At 45.6% G+C, this 12,681-nt stretch overlaps 1 protein-coding gene and 1 long non-coding RNA gene across 3 annotated transcripts in view; one reads left to right on the top strand and one right to left on the bottom strand.

Moving 5' to 3' along the window:
* Positions 1-8,644: 8,644 nt before the first annotated feature.
* LOC144732146 (uncharacterized) lies at positions 8,645-12,287 on the bottom strand. Its single transcript, XR_013588153.1, has 2 exons — positions 12,129-12,287; positions 8,645-9,887 (listed from the first exon to the last, which is right to left on the bottom strand). It is a non-coding gene; the product is annotated as an uncharacterized LOC144732146 (long non-coding RNA).
* The window catches only part of FAM149A (family with sequence similarity 149 member A), a 51,799-nt gene continuing 48,384 nt past the window's right edge, over positions 9,267-12,681 (top strand). For both annotated transcript variants that reach the window (XM_078613464.1, XM_078613463.1), the window contains exon 1: positions 9,267-9,970. In XM_078613464.1, the coding sequence (XP_078469590.1) occupies positions 9,267-9,970 (704 nt within the window). The remainder of the gene's footprint in view (positions 9,971-12,681) is intronic.

The raw sequence follows: 12,681 nt of genomic DNA, 5'->3' as shown, positions 1-12,681 counted from the left end.
CACGAGAGTGGCCCTCGTTATACAAACGCGATTTAAAAATCGCTAAGGTGTCCAGCAAAGTGACCCGTAGACGCTGCGGCTATTTGTTTTGATAACGCATAACACATTTCAATCCGCTTATTTATTTACACATAATAGTAACTGCGACAAAAAGCCCCCACAAACTTAAAGCGACCAGCGGACGACATTAAAAATACCGCGTATCTCGCCCGCACTTTTCGCTACGTTCTCAATGTTTCAAACAATGCCGGTATCCGCGTCTGCCCGCGGGCGCTCTTGGGGGACTCCGCTTTGCCTGGATTTCCCGCGGAAAGCCCGCACCTAGGCCCTGGGTCAGCGCACCGACCACCCTCACCCCCTGCCCTCCCGATCGGGTGGTGGTGCTGCTTTCTTCACGGGCAGTGATGACTTCCAAGTACACAAGGAGACGCGTGACAAGCAGCTCTGAACTGTGAGTGCAGAAATTCCCACTTTCTTTCTGAGTTCGTAACTTTTGTGAGTTGGCCAAGAGATGGGCGTACATAGTGTGGAGCAGCGGATTCTTGAATCTATCTGTTCGGAGCTTTGAAAGTTCGTACCTCGCATGCGCGGGGTTTTCATTTAATATTATTGTTTTCGCCCACGCGAAGCAAAACACATTCATGGAATGGGCCAAAATTGCCAGTGCATGATCCTCCTGAAAATGATTCTTGAGAATCTGGATTTTATGTATAAATAAAGGGCATTATACGAGTGTGATAATGTGTGTAAATGTCAATTTCCCGCACCTCAGATTAGCACGGTAGGCTACGTACGGTGCAAAAGAAGTGCAACATACTTCGAGTGGAAATTAAATATTGGATTGTCTGTTAGAATGACCATCGGAGTAGGGAATTACCGCTTAGAGTGTTATATGTCACTGTAACGCTCGCCAACATCCTCCTAGAGTCCGAAAAGGTTTATAAATTGCCACACGTGAAACTGCTGTATAACTCATCTATCAAGAGGAGAGTACTTGTACACACGTTGTTATTTGCCAGGTCGCCCTGCCTATTTCATCGGACTTGAATGTGGATCTCAATGGACTTCCATTTGGTTAAATTAAAAGATACCAAATGCAATCTTGATTTGAAGCTTTCGTGACTGCAGGAATCTATACTCTTTGGTTATTTCGGTAAAGTCACGTAGTTAGAAATAACTACCTGACTTTACCGAAATAACCAAAGTTAGAAATAACTACGTGACTTTACCGAAAGAACCAAAGAGTATACCAAATTCTCTTTGTAAAATGTCTCTGTGTATGAACACTGATTTTGTTTGCCACAAAATAGTTTTAAAAAATATGCAATACTGGGTGCATGGTGTTTCAAGCGATTTCCTGTTCAAATTATATTCTGCTATTTACAACTTGAAGCCAGTGGTTAAAAAATCCACATTTGTATGATGTGGAGTGAGTTTATCCATTCAACAACCACCCTTCCCACAAAATCATATTTATTGACTACATACTAACGATGGGACTTTGTTAACCACCTACCAGAAATTGAACTCGCATCCTTCCAATTGTGACCAGCTTATCCTACTTCACCTGGCCATACTGTCGAAGTTTTAATCGGCAAGTCACAAACGGAATGCATTTCCTTGCTATTTACACATTCGGACCAATGTGACTCAAATTTCCAAAAATGCAATTCTGCTCTGATTTTTGTGCAACCGAAAGCCAATAACGTAGAAGGTAAGCCAACCTAGTTGGCTAATTCCGAATGGAATATACCTTATTTTAGTGCAGAATCGAATGCCTATTCAAAAATAACTGGTGCTGCATCGCTAAGTGAGAGCTATAATGGTGAAATGGATCGAGATTTGGCTGTGGTGTTTTCAATTCCTTTACATCTGCAAGGTCAGGCCAAAAGCAAAACACAAGGTTAAACCAACTACTCGGTGTGTGCACCAAGCTCGCACCAACACCTCAGTTATTTTATTCTTTAAGTCCTTGAATATGCTGACTTATAGTCTGCAAGAACCCTCAAATAGTTTTATTTCAGAATACAATACCATTTCTAATTTAAGTGTAATATTTACACATCAGCAGTTCAAAGAGTGCAGTATCCGGATATTTCTGACACATGTGAAGCCTTGATCATTATACAAACACGATTTATTCTATCATTGTTCAACATTGAACAATGAAATATATACATAGTTATACAAACGTTTTTGCCTCCAAATATACTAAGTTTTTATTTTACATGAAGTTGAAGTCATTTTTATATATCTCTTTATATATAACACTTTGCTTTAAATAATGTTCATGTAGGGGTCGGTACACCAATGTACTGCTTCACCAGTGGCTTGGTGAATATTTTAAATTCTGCCTGTGAGTTATAGCGTTCAGGAATTAATATTTCCGTGCGATAAAAAAATACAAGAAAAATAGCACATGCTGATACTATGCAATGTGGTCTCTCCCGTAATCTATTAATTCTGTCGGAAAAGCATGTACATTGTTACTTGCCAATGTACATGCTTGTACATTGTTACTTGGCAAAGTGTAGGTGGAACCTCGAAAAGTCTCTATCAGATACCAAGTGGGGAGGCTGAGCTTTTAGCTTCTTCACATACTTCTTCCCCTCTTTCAAGTTTGGTTCCACTCTCTGCACACTTAAGCTCCTGGCTTGTGCCCATTCAGCGGAAGGATTGGAAATTTTGTGTGCAGCTTCGTACAAAAAAGAAATATCCCCCCCGATAGCCTGAACAGACTTTGTGGGCAAGTGCTGTTAGCGAGCACCTATGACGGCCGGCGCGGCACGTGAGAGGATGTATAGCCACCACCAGACCCAGCTCCTACACATCGCACCAAGCACTCATTTGAGGCTGAGTCAACCTAACGGGGGAGGCCCAGGACCAGTTCAGATAATCGTCACTGGTGTTGGCCGTGAGCGGGAATCGAACTTGGTTCACCAGGTTCGTAGTGCAGCACACTAACCACTGCACTACCGCTCTCCACCACATGCACCGACACGCACTCACTACCCCCCACCTCACAACATGCACATGCATGTACATACCCCCCCCTCCACCACATACACGCACACAACTTGCACAAGCAACAGCCTTGGGTCTCACGCAGCAATCTCCTTGCCCTGGAGGTGCCCGTTACACGGTCGACCGTTTCGTCACTTGCAAAGTTTGTCACATTTGCAAGCGTTTCCAAGTCCTCAAGTGTGTATTTGTGGACCCTCACATATGTTGTACTTTTCCACATTGTTCAATGGAATAATATTGATATGTATATAATCACTTTACTAAACATCTACAAGGTGTTTTTTATGTGCCAGCCAACTTAAGTGGTACTTTGGTGCCAAGTTCATACTGTTCTGTTATTTACATTTATATACCAAACACCCGTGGATAAGAGATCTTAGTCATACAATGGGAGTGCCCAGAAAAGCCTTTCTCTTCAGCTAACATCTCACCTCTCATCCTTTAATAGGCTTAGCTCAGAGCATAGGGCACTCTTGTGGAATATCACATCCACAGAACCATAATAAAAGCATGAGAGCTTTTTAACAAGTGAACTCACATCTTCAACTGAATATTTTTCTCCGCATCAATGACAGCATGGTTTTTTTGGTTTTTAATTTTAGCAGTACGTCTTGGTGATTGTACTTCTATTTGTCCCGAGCAAATGGAAATGTTAAATAGTACACACTCTTTAATGATCTAGCATGAATCATTGCTAGTGTTGCAGTCTCTGCATTTATGTGAACAGGATACTTAACAGATTAAACTCAAATTGCCTTAAAAAATCCGCTAATCAGGTGCATAAATTGCAGTGGTTGAGGGAGCATTGAAACTGGGTTTAGCACACCGTGCTTTTAACATTGCAGTCCAAGTTTTATCCTAACCACCGGCTAACATCAGTGGCCAGTGATATCTTAACCTGTCCTGAGCTCGCCCCCAGCCCCCCTTAACATCCACTGACCAGCGTGGTCAAGTATTGTTAAACAACCCACACGATTGTCACGGCATAGGGACGCGTTCATCCAGCAGTGGACTGACAAAAAGCTGAGCATTAATTCGCCATGGCCATCCATGCCAAGCAAAATGTTTATACCATCGTTCTTATTTTTTTTCTTACAACCAGAAAACTTTACGCCGTGCGTTTCATTTTAATTTCACCGTGCATAAACTTGTAAGGACGGCCTCACCCGGCCAGTGGGCCCCGCGTGATGCCGTGAAAGCAGTGCGTGGATGGGCCACGCCACGGCCGCCGCACCCTCTCCACCGAGCGCCAAGTGCTCCTCCATCCGGCACAAGGACGCTGCCCGTCAAGTACCCCCGTAAATCCTGCTACTGCTGATGCTGCGTCACTCATCTCTTGAAAGCCCTCTCCCATGCCGCGTGGGCCACGCTTTTTCGCGGCAATGAATGTGCACTTTGGGCCAGAATGGTGCCAAGCGGGTTTTCACCGTTGCACATATATAAGCAGGAATCCGTTCTTTCTTTACATATAAAGACTCATGTTTCAGCCTATTGGCTTATTGGCTTTCCACACTGATATTATCCGGCAGAATTTGCTTCAGGAAGCAGACTCTTGGACCTGTTTCGACCTTCTGGGTCTCATCAGCAGTCGAGCTTGTTCAAACGATGCAGGATGCCCATCGTCAAAGCAGCCCATGATCCCTATCTGGAAGCTTTCAAATACAATGCCATGCTTCACGAGAGCGCCGTTATAGCTGAGACAATTATGAGAGGACACTGATGACACTGCTAAATTTCGTGGCAGCGTCCAGGGTGCAGCACCCTTCTGTTTTGACTTCCTCGAGCAGACTTCACTTCCCTTTCCGTGTCGTGGTGACAGCTGGTCCACGTGTGGCCGTGCGTCGTTGCCGATTAACTGTGCTGCTTCGGCTCGGGAATGCCCTCCGTGGTGATTTTTTTTACCCCCCCAACCCCACCGTTGGAGGGCTTCCAAGCGCCGTGAAATTGGATGCAGTGGCCAGAGATCCGGCAGAGTTGCAAGCGCGACAGAGAACATATGAGCGAGTCAACAGATATTGTTTTCGGGGATGGAGAGACTGACATTATTTTCCTTGACCATATTTCTGTCCTTGGATTGTATTTTTTAAGGAACAAAAATGTCAAAAAGGTGGTAATGAACTTGCCGCTTTGTGTTGGGTGCGTGATGTGTTTTTATTGCTGTATTGTCATGATTACACTTGCGATAGAATTTTTATCTGTTTTTGTAAACACTATTTGCAGCAATAAACCAAATCTAACATGTTCTCGGACAAGAAACTCATCAGATAAGAAAAAAAGGCAATAATGGCTGTACTGTCCTGATGATTTCGAAAACAAGTGCACTTGGTATAAAGTTATCTCTTAGTCCTGCTGCATTATATATGCAGTGTGATGTCACGTGACAAGTTGGTTCCAATGGGAGGACCGATCCATTGGTCACAATCACGCCTTTCGCTGTCTGCAAATCACCTTGCGTGCATTATTACTCCTACTACCTGCAACAGCTTGCCACGGCTCTTTCGGTGGTCTGCATCCCAGCAGTGTCGAGCATACTTTGAGATGTTAGGAAAGTGCACAGTGTACTGTAATATTAAAGCTGTTACGCTAACAGTATCAGCAATCATTAGTGTCATTATTACTTTGACGCGGCACACAATGTCAGCATCCAGCTTGCATGCTGCAGCAGGCGATGCTCTTTTTAGTAATTGCGCATGTAAACCTGCAAAGCGGCTACTGCTGTCTGGCACAGTTGCGTACGCGGCAACTCGTGCATTATCCAACCATCCACCAACACCCAACGTAACCTGAGCAAAGCGTGCGTTTGTTAGAGCGCTTTGTTTCTGCGCCGTTCCGACTGCGTGTGCGCGCGTGTGTGTTTGTGTTTGCTGACCGTCCTGCCACTTGGCAGAGTGCACTTCACTTTAGGCAGCCAAACGTCCTGGCTACTGCCAACCTTCAGCAGGTTTGGACCACCCGTTAGCGGCACAGGCATCCCCCCCCCCCCCGATCAAATGGCAAGCAGCAATTCTCTAGCAGGCACCTCCGATGGCTTTCGCCGTTTTGTTTATGCCCGCTGTTTGGCACGGCTGAGCTGTGACTGCTCGTGTTTTGTGGAAAGGTTGCTCATTCCCAATGCAGCCGCGAAGCAAGATATTCAAGGTCACTTCAGCAATGATGGTTAATGTTTAAGACGGAATGTGGTGTTGATACGGCACGTATATAGGGATATGCAAACACGTGGTATTATATACGTTCACTGGTCATACTTTCTCAGCCCGATTCACACACGTGAATTATTGTCTTTTTATGGCCATTTTTCCGACATTTTTTTAAATTTTCTCATAACCAACAATGGGGGAAAATCACCAAGACAAATATGACTTTGTCCAGTCCAAGACAATTAGGGCAGCAGAGAAGAAGGAGCAAGAGGGGAGTGGCTGCTTTTTTGTTGAGTATTATAGATTTTACTTTGCTTACCTTTCGGCGTTATTGTGAATACGTACATTTAGTAATAGTTAATGGTGTTTCTCATTGTGTGCAGGAAACGTGTGTATTACATTAGAGGTTTTTTTTGGGTTGGATCGTGTAAATGTGTGTCGTTAAACCCTCCACCACCCGACACAGCCAATTAGCAAGGAGTTTGTCACGGAAACAAAACGTGTCAATTAGTTACTAGTTCAGCACACCGGTGTGTTAAAGAGTCAAACCCACAACATTTACAATTCGAGTACGACGTTTTGCCGATAATTACAACCAGCCTCATCAGGCGACAGCCAGAATTGTCGGGTGGTGGCGGGTTTCACGACACATTTATATTTACGCACTCTAACCCAAAAAACATCGTATGGATAATGTGTGTGTTATACATATTATACGGCGCAGCTGTATTGGTGGTTATACCAGCACGGCCCACAAGGAGTCGCTAGACCATTATCACGAGTCCGGATCAATTGAAGAATCCCCTTCTTGCTTTTATTAACTCTTATTTTTGCCGCCTCGTCCGTGATTGGTCCTCATTTGTTGTCTCAGTTTGACAGTTTTGTTCACACCATTAGCCTAAATGTAACAGGTTATCAATTGCATATACTTTGCATGAACTGTAAATTACAAACAGATTTAATTCATGCATTGTATGTGTAAGAATTGGCCGTAATGGATGCATCGTTGCAGATCTTGTGACATCATTCTGCACGGGTCTTTCTCATGCAGGCCTGCTAACAGTGTGACATTGAGGCTAGCGGCCTTGTATCGGGCAACATTAAGTTGAAGAATCAAATGGATTTAATGGGCCAGGAATAAACATTAACTGCTGTGCAGTCTTTCCAGCTGTGTTAAGTAAATGGCATCGATAACCCTCGTAGCTTCGTCTACTCGAGAATTTGGTTGGCAAAGGGGCTCTGGGATGTAAAAACTGTATTTGTGGTCATGTATTACCTAATACGTATTCATTCAGCACTTGCGATGTGTACCTCGCATGACTCAATCGTGTCGAGAGGATATGATTCGAGCCGTTCAATATGACCGTACACGCGCGTAATATTCTGCATTAAAGAGGTGGCTATGCCGGGCAGTGTGTCGAATTCCAGCGATCCTGTGGTTTGGGAGCAGGGTTGGTGGACCGTGAACATTTTTGTGAAACTACAAAACCCTTGCAGGCTGTGGGGGTGGTCAGGCGATTATAGTACAGCAAGAGTGTTCGTGAAACTCGGTGCAAAATTATTTTCCATTATCACCTCGCAGCATATATGCGGGTTTTCTCCTGGTGTTTCGGCTTTCCTGTCTCCCACACAAAAAACCAATACAACAAAAAAGGACTTGACATAACGTACTAAGGACATCTGACCAGAGTGGAAGAGTAACCCAAGTTACCCTCTCAAGGTGCTTCTTCGAGAGAGGTGTTCTCTGGGGGTTCCTCTAGCGGAGGCCCCCCTCTACCAGCAAGCGGCGTGAGCTGGCCGCATATCTGCCCTTACCAAATGCAGGACCCTCCTGAAAACGTATTGAGACTCAGCGAGGCTTTCCTGGATATAAATAAAGAATTAAGAGCAGCGATGTATTACCGCAACACTTGATTCATTACGTAATTCAATGCGACTTACATAAGCTGAATTAGCTGCAAAGGCTCGCGTTGAATTTGACATTTTCCACAGACCAGTCATTGCCTTCCCTGTCTCACTCGAAACGAATAGGTGCTGAGTATGGTGGATCTCTTCCCAGTAACAAGTGCTGTTTGTGTTTGCCTTAGCAACACACCAGGCACAGAGAGGGGAGTGAGCCAGAGCTCGGGTGCACACACGCAGAAGAGCGCGACTGCCAGCGATTGTGCTGGGCCTGCTATCGGGCAGACGCTGCTGTTTGCGCTGTACAACTTTGTGTTTGTGTTCGTAAATTAAACATTAACCCCGCTTGGGTTGCTTGTCTCATGCCAGCCTGGTTTTTTTTCTTTCGTCCCCCGAGCGTCAAACACGGCGAAAGCGAGAGGGGAGAGCGCTCGCCGACGACTGAGCCCGCCCGCCAGCTCGCCCGCATGGCTGCCTGGCTGATTAATGAGTTGTTTTAAAAGGATCGGGTTTACCTTGCTCATTTTCTGTCAGTCGCAAGAGTGGAAACATCATCCTGATCCTGTCAACGGGGTACGGCATTTGCGGATGTCTCTTGCGCACGCCTGTGGCATGGCATGCTGAGCTCTGTTTTCTCGTGCTCTGGTTGAACAACAAGAGGACCTTGTGGCAGTTTGCTGTAGGATAAAAAAACGGCGCGGCGGACGAAGGGAAAAGTCTTATTTATTAAGCTATAACGCTACGTCAACTTCACTGCTGCATCGCAAGAAAAGGGCCTCTGTGACGAGCGTGTCAAGGTGCAAGACGTGTCCGTTGTGGTGGATGCGAGTCTCTAGTTTGAAGTCTCGTGATTTGTTTTTGTTGCTGAAATTGGGATCTCTAAGTAAAAATGGTGTTAACAACTGTTTAACAATAACAATCTGTTCAAAATAGTGTCTTTGGAATAAAGTATGTATTAAAAAAAACACTTATATTGTCTACCGCTAACACCATCTGTTGGATTTGTAAAGTGTCTCAAAGCATACAAATTAGTTCAAGATTGAGAGGAATCATAGACACCAGCATAGGACAGCTTTTTTTGTTTTGATTATAATTATACAAGTTAGGATACAATTAGCGAGAACAAGCCATAACTGTCGCAGATAGTAAACACAACACGCACTTGGTGCATAATTGCAATCGGCGCAGTGCACGCCGGGCAATATGAAGCTGAACTCTCTCGGCTTCTTCGACATCGGCTCGTTCTTCGGGAAGATCTTCAAATCGCCACCCCAGCAGAATGCGGCAGGGAAGAGCGGCAAACCCAGCGTGGGCCCTCCTCCTCCGGCGCCATCCCTCTCCGACTCATCTCCTGGCCTCTCATCGGCGCTCTCCGCAAAGGGCATTTTCGGCCGAGCGCCTGCACGGCAATCGTCCGCCAAGCAGCTCGCGGCGCCGGGTGGCTCGCAGGCGGCGGCCGGCTCCCCGATCGCCGCTCGGCTCGGCACTCAGGACCAACTGCATGGCGCCAGCAGCAGCAGCCCATCGAGCAGCCCATCGCAGATCAGCACAGCGGGGATCATGGCCGGTGGTGGCGGCAGCCCAGCAATGGTGTGGCCGGCGTCGGGCGCCAACACTGTGTCGACTTTGTCGCCGGCGGCCGCGTCCCAGCATCAGCAGCAGCAGCAGAGGTTGTCGCCGAGGTTCGCGCGCCCGGCGAGTGTGGGGGCCCGTGCCGAGGCACACGGGGGCTCGGACCGCTTCCTGGTGACGGTGGGGATCGGCAGGGCCCCCCCTCTACCGGTGCCGCCGTACGGTCTGCCCGACATCCATGAGGAGGACTTCCTGCCGCGAATGTACGAGCAGCAGCAGCAGCAGCAGCATCATCATCAGCAGCAGCATCAGCAACAGCGGCACATACATGACAGGTCAGGCAACCCTATGACATGCTGTGTATGCCCATAGGTGTGGGAACACACGGGCAAGGAGGACGGCTTTCTCCTGTCCACCTTTTGTGTGCAAGCCATACGCTGTGTCCTCTCAATCAATTGCCTCCATTGGTCTCCTTTGTTGCTTGGCATGGGTGCCCATAGCTACTTCGTGTTCGGCCCCTTGTCAATACACTGCTGAATGACGGCCACCCCACGTGGTGTTGGGCATGTGGCGTTGTTTGACCATACTTCACTGCGATGGTCATGGTCAGTGCGGGTTGTTAAAGGCAGACGTTATTCGGGAGAGGTTCAGATATTGCTCGTTACTCATGTTAGCCACGACTGGGAATTTAAATCTATTCGACCACTGTGCCACCACTCAATCGACCCCCGCCCCCCGATAGCCACTTTCCCCCTGCAAATCTAAAAATAATTTTCCCATGCGCCTATGTATATCTGTTAAATGCGAAAACACCCACTTGAATGTTTTTGTACAGAAACACGCGTTCATCATTTTAAGTTCATTCATTGTGAATGGATCTATACAGTCCCACTCGTCGGAGCAGTGGGAGATCTCAAATTGTTACATTGGAAGCAAACTAAATTTACGCTTAAATTGCATGGTACATTTTGTATGTTCGTGGATATGAGGACATTGTGGATGATTTAGAAAAGTATTTTGCCAGTCAAAATAAATTTGGTCAAAAATAGTTTTTCAATGCACACACTTTTATTTGCACTCAAAAGTAGAAAAATATATAATTTGACCCCATAATTGATCAAATTTTATGTGCTGAACATAAGTGGGTGGCTTGCATCAAGCAAATTAAACAAATCGAAAGGAAGCCATCCACTTATATTCAGGAAATAAAATTTGATTAATTCTGGGGTCAAAGTAATGTTTTTTCTACTTTTGAGTGCAAATTAAAGTGCGTGCATTGAAAAACTAGGATTTTACTTGTTTTTTTTTCGTGAAAACTTTTAACTATTTAACGACTTTTATTTCATCAGGTAAGGCCCACTAGAGCCATACAGTATAGCTCTTTTTCAGAAGCAACCTGGATACATGATGGCCAAATGAAGTGGCTTATCATGTGTAAATGTATCAGAGCCAAATACTCAAAGCACATGTTTCTAAATGTGGGGGAGAAACCAGAGGACCTGGAAAAAAATCCATGCGACCCATGGGCAAAACATGTAAACTCCGAATATACATGTGTCAGTGTCAGGATCGAACCCACAACCTCCTGTATACCAGGGAAGGTAGTTAACTGTTAAGAACAGCAGCACTATAACCTTCACCACCTATGAACAAATCACCTGGGCTTGGAATGCAGCCGTTTTGGTTGGACTTCGAAAGCCATGCAGATGTTGAGCCTGGACAGTGCCTGGATGGGTGCCCACCATGCACTTACAGGTTTTCATAGGGCTGCGGGGAGCCACGTGTTTACGTCCAGTTGTACTATACTTCAATGCAGCCCACCTTTACCAATCCGCACTGACCAGCCGGGGTGGCGTATGTTCAAACGGCCTCCACAACCAGCTCGGCATTTGGAGGCCCTCATCCAGCGGTGGATTGACAAAGGGCTCTGTGCTTCTACGGGCATTGTGCGGCGCTCATCTCCACCAGTGGAAATTCCACATTCCCATGGTAGGGACCAGCTTTAACAACCACTGACGACTTCGCATTAATTGGTACCTATTTTATGACCCTGTAGAGATGGCAATGATGGCTTGCCTAGGTTAACCGTTGACCCTACAATAAACGAAAGCATGCGCATTGCTATACAATAACAGTCTACGTAATGAAAGGTTGATAGCATGAAGGAGGGCGATTATAATTAGAATAACGATCCCCGATTGAAAAGTAGCGAATTGACATTTATAACAAGGCGATACGTATAAAGTGTTTCATTGGCATATTTGTGATCATTAATTACTGTATGGAAGACGGTAAGACGCATATCGACTGGAATGCTGTAACAATGCTCGCATATGCACAGCAGTGCATATCGCGACACCATATTCAAAGTGCACAGATTTTGCACTTTAATTTAAAGGATTTATATCAACAAACATCATTAGAAAATGTTATCAATCAAAATAGGGATAACATTACGGCATTTAATTCTAAAAACATGATCACGATTCTCACCTGCTCGCTCAACTTGAGCCATAACCATCTTGCCCCTCAGCGCATCGGAACGGGCATCACAAAGCAAACGATAATATTACTTATTAAGATTATAACTCTAAAATTATTTTGGCAATAGCAAGAGTGGTCATTATTATTGTAAGCGTTGATCTCGCGCTAACAGGGAACCACAGCGGCCGCTACGGCGCCATGCCGAGTGGCGATATAAGCGCCACTTTCATTGGTCAGAGGCTCCTGAACAGCTGCTCTGATTGGACGAGACGTTTGCCCTCGTAGCTGGGCGCGACCATTCGAGATTTCATAAAAGGGGGGAGGGGGGGCCAAATGTCGGGGTATTAAAATTAAGTAAAAAATATGAATAGCCCAGGATCGGCGGTGCCTGGACCGGTTTATTTTTTTTAATGAAATCTAGAATTGCCACGCGAGACGAGTATGTGTCGAAAATTTCAGCTCGTTAGACTTCGTAGATCCGAAGATATTAATCGTCAAAAAATTTGAAAGAATTTAAACGGGCAACACGGCAAGTTCAATAAAGTGTGTAAAAACTAAGAAA

The sequence above is a fragment of the Lampetra planeri genome, chromosome 41, assembly GCF_965212315.1.
Source record: "Lampetra planeri chromosome 41, kcLamPlan1.2.h2, whole genome shotgun sequence".
Taxonomy (NCBI): Eukaryota; Metazoa; Chordata; class Hyperoartia; order Petromyzontiformes; family Petromyzontidae; genus Lampetra; species Lampetra planeri.
Note: the sequence above shows the minus strand (reverse complement) of the source record. Positions and strands in the feature narration are given on the sequence as shown.